Consider the following 2,589-nt stretch of genomic DNA (forward strand, 5'->3'; position numbering starts at 1 on the left):
ACCCAAACCATTCCATGATTCTATGATTTATGAATTTTTAGGACTAATGAATTTGAAGACTGGCAACTTCCACTAAAGTAGAGTATTACCTTTGTCCTCTGTGCGTTTCATTGCTGTAAGTGAAATGTCTAGTTTATTTTAAATTAATGGCAAGATTCTTATTGCTCTCAGTGAAACTAGCTTACCTAGCAAGGCCATCCTGAAACAAGGCTTGTTCTTCATCTGAATGGTTAGCAGGTTGGTACTAAAGCCATAATTTTTATTGAGGAACTGTCATTTACTCTCTCATTGTGTTCTGACCACTTGTGTCCTAAAGTTCTGCTTTAAGAAGTGAAATGCAATAATAATTTGAGTTTCTCACTGTCAGTTGTGTTCTAATACAACTGGTTAAAAGATTCATGTTTTCAAAACTTTGAGAAATATTTGCTTTGGCAAAAAAGAAAAAAGAGAAAATAAATTCACCACTATTTATCGCTCTAGTTTTTAGTTAAGACTTATTAAAAAAATACCTCAAATGCTTCCCTTTTCAAGAAAATGAAAGGAAGGGTGAGTATGGCAACAGAAACACAGTTCCAGATCAACTTATGGGAGAACAAACAAAAAAAGTGCACCTTTCTGAAGTGACACGGATTCTTTCGTCATTGGAGGAATTGAATCTGTCATCCTTTTCTCTAAAATACTCTTCTATGCACTGCTCTTCAAAATCGTGGACTTTTTTCAGTTCATCCTCAGTTATGAAAAGTTCTGTGGAAACAATGCAAAAATGTGAATTTGGCAAAGATTAACATGTGAAATTAACTACATTCTTCTTATTGTGGAATTCATGGACTAAAGTTGCAAAAGCAGGCTTCAAATTTATCTAACATTTTGGTATGAAAGCAGATAGATGCAGCTAATTACCAAATTAGTGGCTTCAATTATATATGATTCTGGAGACAGAAACACTTAAGCAGGCCAAAGCTGAGCAAACATGAATGTGTTTTGATTGCATGAGATCTAAACACAGCTGCTGGTCAGGTGTGGAGAGATGGTGGAAGCAAAGCCCACCTGTACCCTAACACAAATATAATCAAGTTAGCAGACTGCTAGGGAAGGAGTCTGAGAGTACAGAGTGTCTATTTGACATGGCAAGAGCTGATATCTGCAGGCAGCAGCAAAGGCTGTGGCAGACAGTGTGATGTGACTGGGAGGAGAGCAGCCTGGTTGCATGTGCAATTCCAGAGCCACCAGATAGCTCCAGCTCCCTCCTCATAGAGAAGTGGGCTGTGGCATGGGCCAATGTTAGGAAGAGATGCACATCCCTTAGCTCCCTGCCTAGGCACTGGGGGAGGTGGAGATCTTGTACTTTAAGGAACTAGACAGAGAAAAGGAGAGAAATTGTTATCAAAATAATCTGACAGGTTTTCCATCATGCTTATGGGAGTTCATATTAAAGTGTCTGGAGAAACTACTCCTCCAGTTTGAGTCAGTGTCAAGGAGAGGACATGTGTCTGCAAAATAATTACTTCTCACCATCTCCCAGCTTATCTAGGCAAAAAGTGTGTTGGGGGGAAATATTTGCTGTTTGCTGAAAAACAAGGAATGCTCTCTCTGTATTTTCGGAACTAAAACTGAGACCTGGAAGTGCAATGGACTGTGAGAAGAATTCCAGCAATAACAAACCTCTAGCAACAGCAAAACAAACCCCTTTGCTCTCCTTTGAAGGAACAAAGCTGGGAAGAACCCCCAAAAATCCCAGATAAGCATAGCCTCATTAACATTCTGAAGAGAACTAAGGGTTGGGCAATGCAGGTAAAACTAACTGATTCGGGTAAGATCTTTGCAGTTAAAAAAATTATCTGCTGGAAAGGTTATCAAGGTGCTGGACTTAGCCTTAATTCATGTCAAACACTAGATATTACAAAGGGCATTAGAAAGTCTCACTCTGTAAATTGTCTAAGGCTTACTTAATCCATAGTCTCTCTCATCTGGGTCGCTTTCATGCTTCCTCCATCTGCAGCAGAGGTGTTGGAATATCATAGTCATATGGCTGAAAATGATCAGAGGTGGTGGGAGAACAGGCCTTTCGTGAAATGTCATGATTAGCTGGTATCTTTGAAACTTCCATACTTGGTTGGATATGGATTTGACTTCAAAAAATGTATTGCTAGAAGGCAAGAAGAAGAAAATAATATCAGATTGAAAAGGTTTTGGGTACTTTGCCGAAGATGATGTGACAGCACCTGAACTAGATACATTTCATTGATAGTGGCAAATGCTTCCTTGTCACAAAAAGAGGAAGAAGAACAAAATAAATTAATAAGCTTGTGCTTCAGCAAAGCACAGTGGCAATCAGCCATTTCAAAGCATCTTACTACTGTGTACATCTGCTCTGTACAACCACTGAGTCTTACAAAAACACAATGAGACCAGAAAATATTTTTATTCCTGTTTTCCATATCAGGACAAAATAATGCCATAACTGAACTATTATTTTTTTTTTTTTTGTTTCTCTGCCCTGATTCCCACCAAGTGTCTGTCCTTGTAAATGAGACAATGTGAAGAACTTGGCATTTCCCTCTTTCCTGGAGACAAGCTATTGCCTCTTTC

General features: G+C 38.8%; 1 protein-coding gene across 1 annotated transcript in view; it reads right to left on the reverse strand.

The window, feature by feature from the left end:
• Window positions 1–611: 611 nt before the first annotated feature.
• LOC104522639 (transient receptor potential cation channel subfamily M member 3-like) overlaps window positions 612–2,589 on the reverse strand; it is a gene marked incomplete at its 3' end in the record, with an annotated part of 57,465 nt that continues 55,487 nt past the window's right edge. The window contains 2 exon segments of the mRNA XM_029084293.1: window positions 612–744; window positions 1,947–2,146. Of these exon segments, the coding sequence (XP_028940126.1) occupies window positions 612–744; window positions 1,947–2,146 (333 nt within the window).

Source organism: Antrostomus carolinensis, unplaced genomic scaffold (assembly GCF_000700745.2).
Source record: "Antrostomus carolinensis isolate BGI_N321 unplaced genomic scaffold, ASM70074v2 scaffold7110, whole genome shotgun sequence".
Lineage (NCBI taxonomy): Eukaryota > Metazoa > Chordata > Aves > Caprimulgiformes > Caprimulgidae > Antrostomus > Antrostomus carolinensis.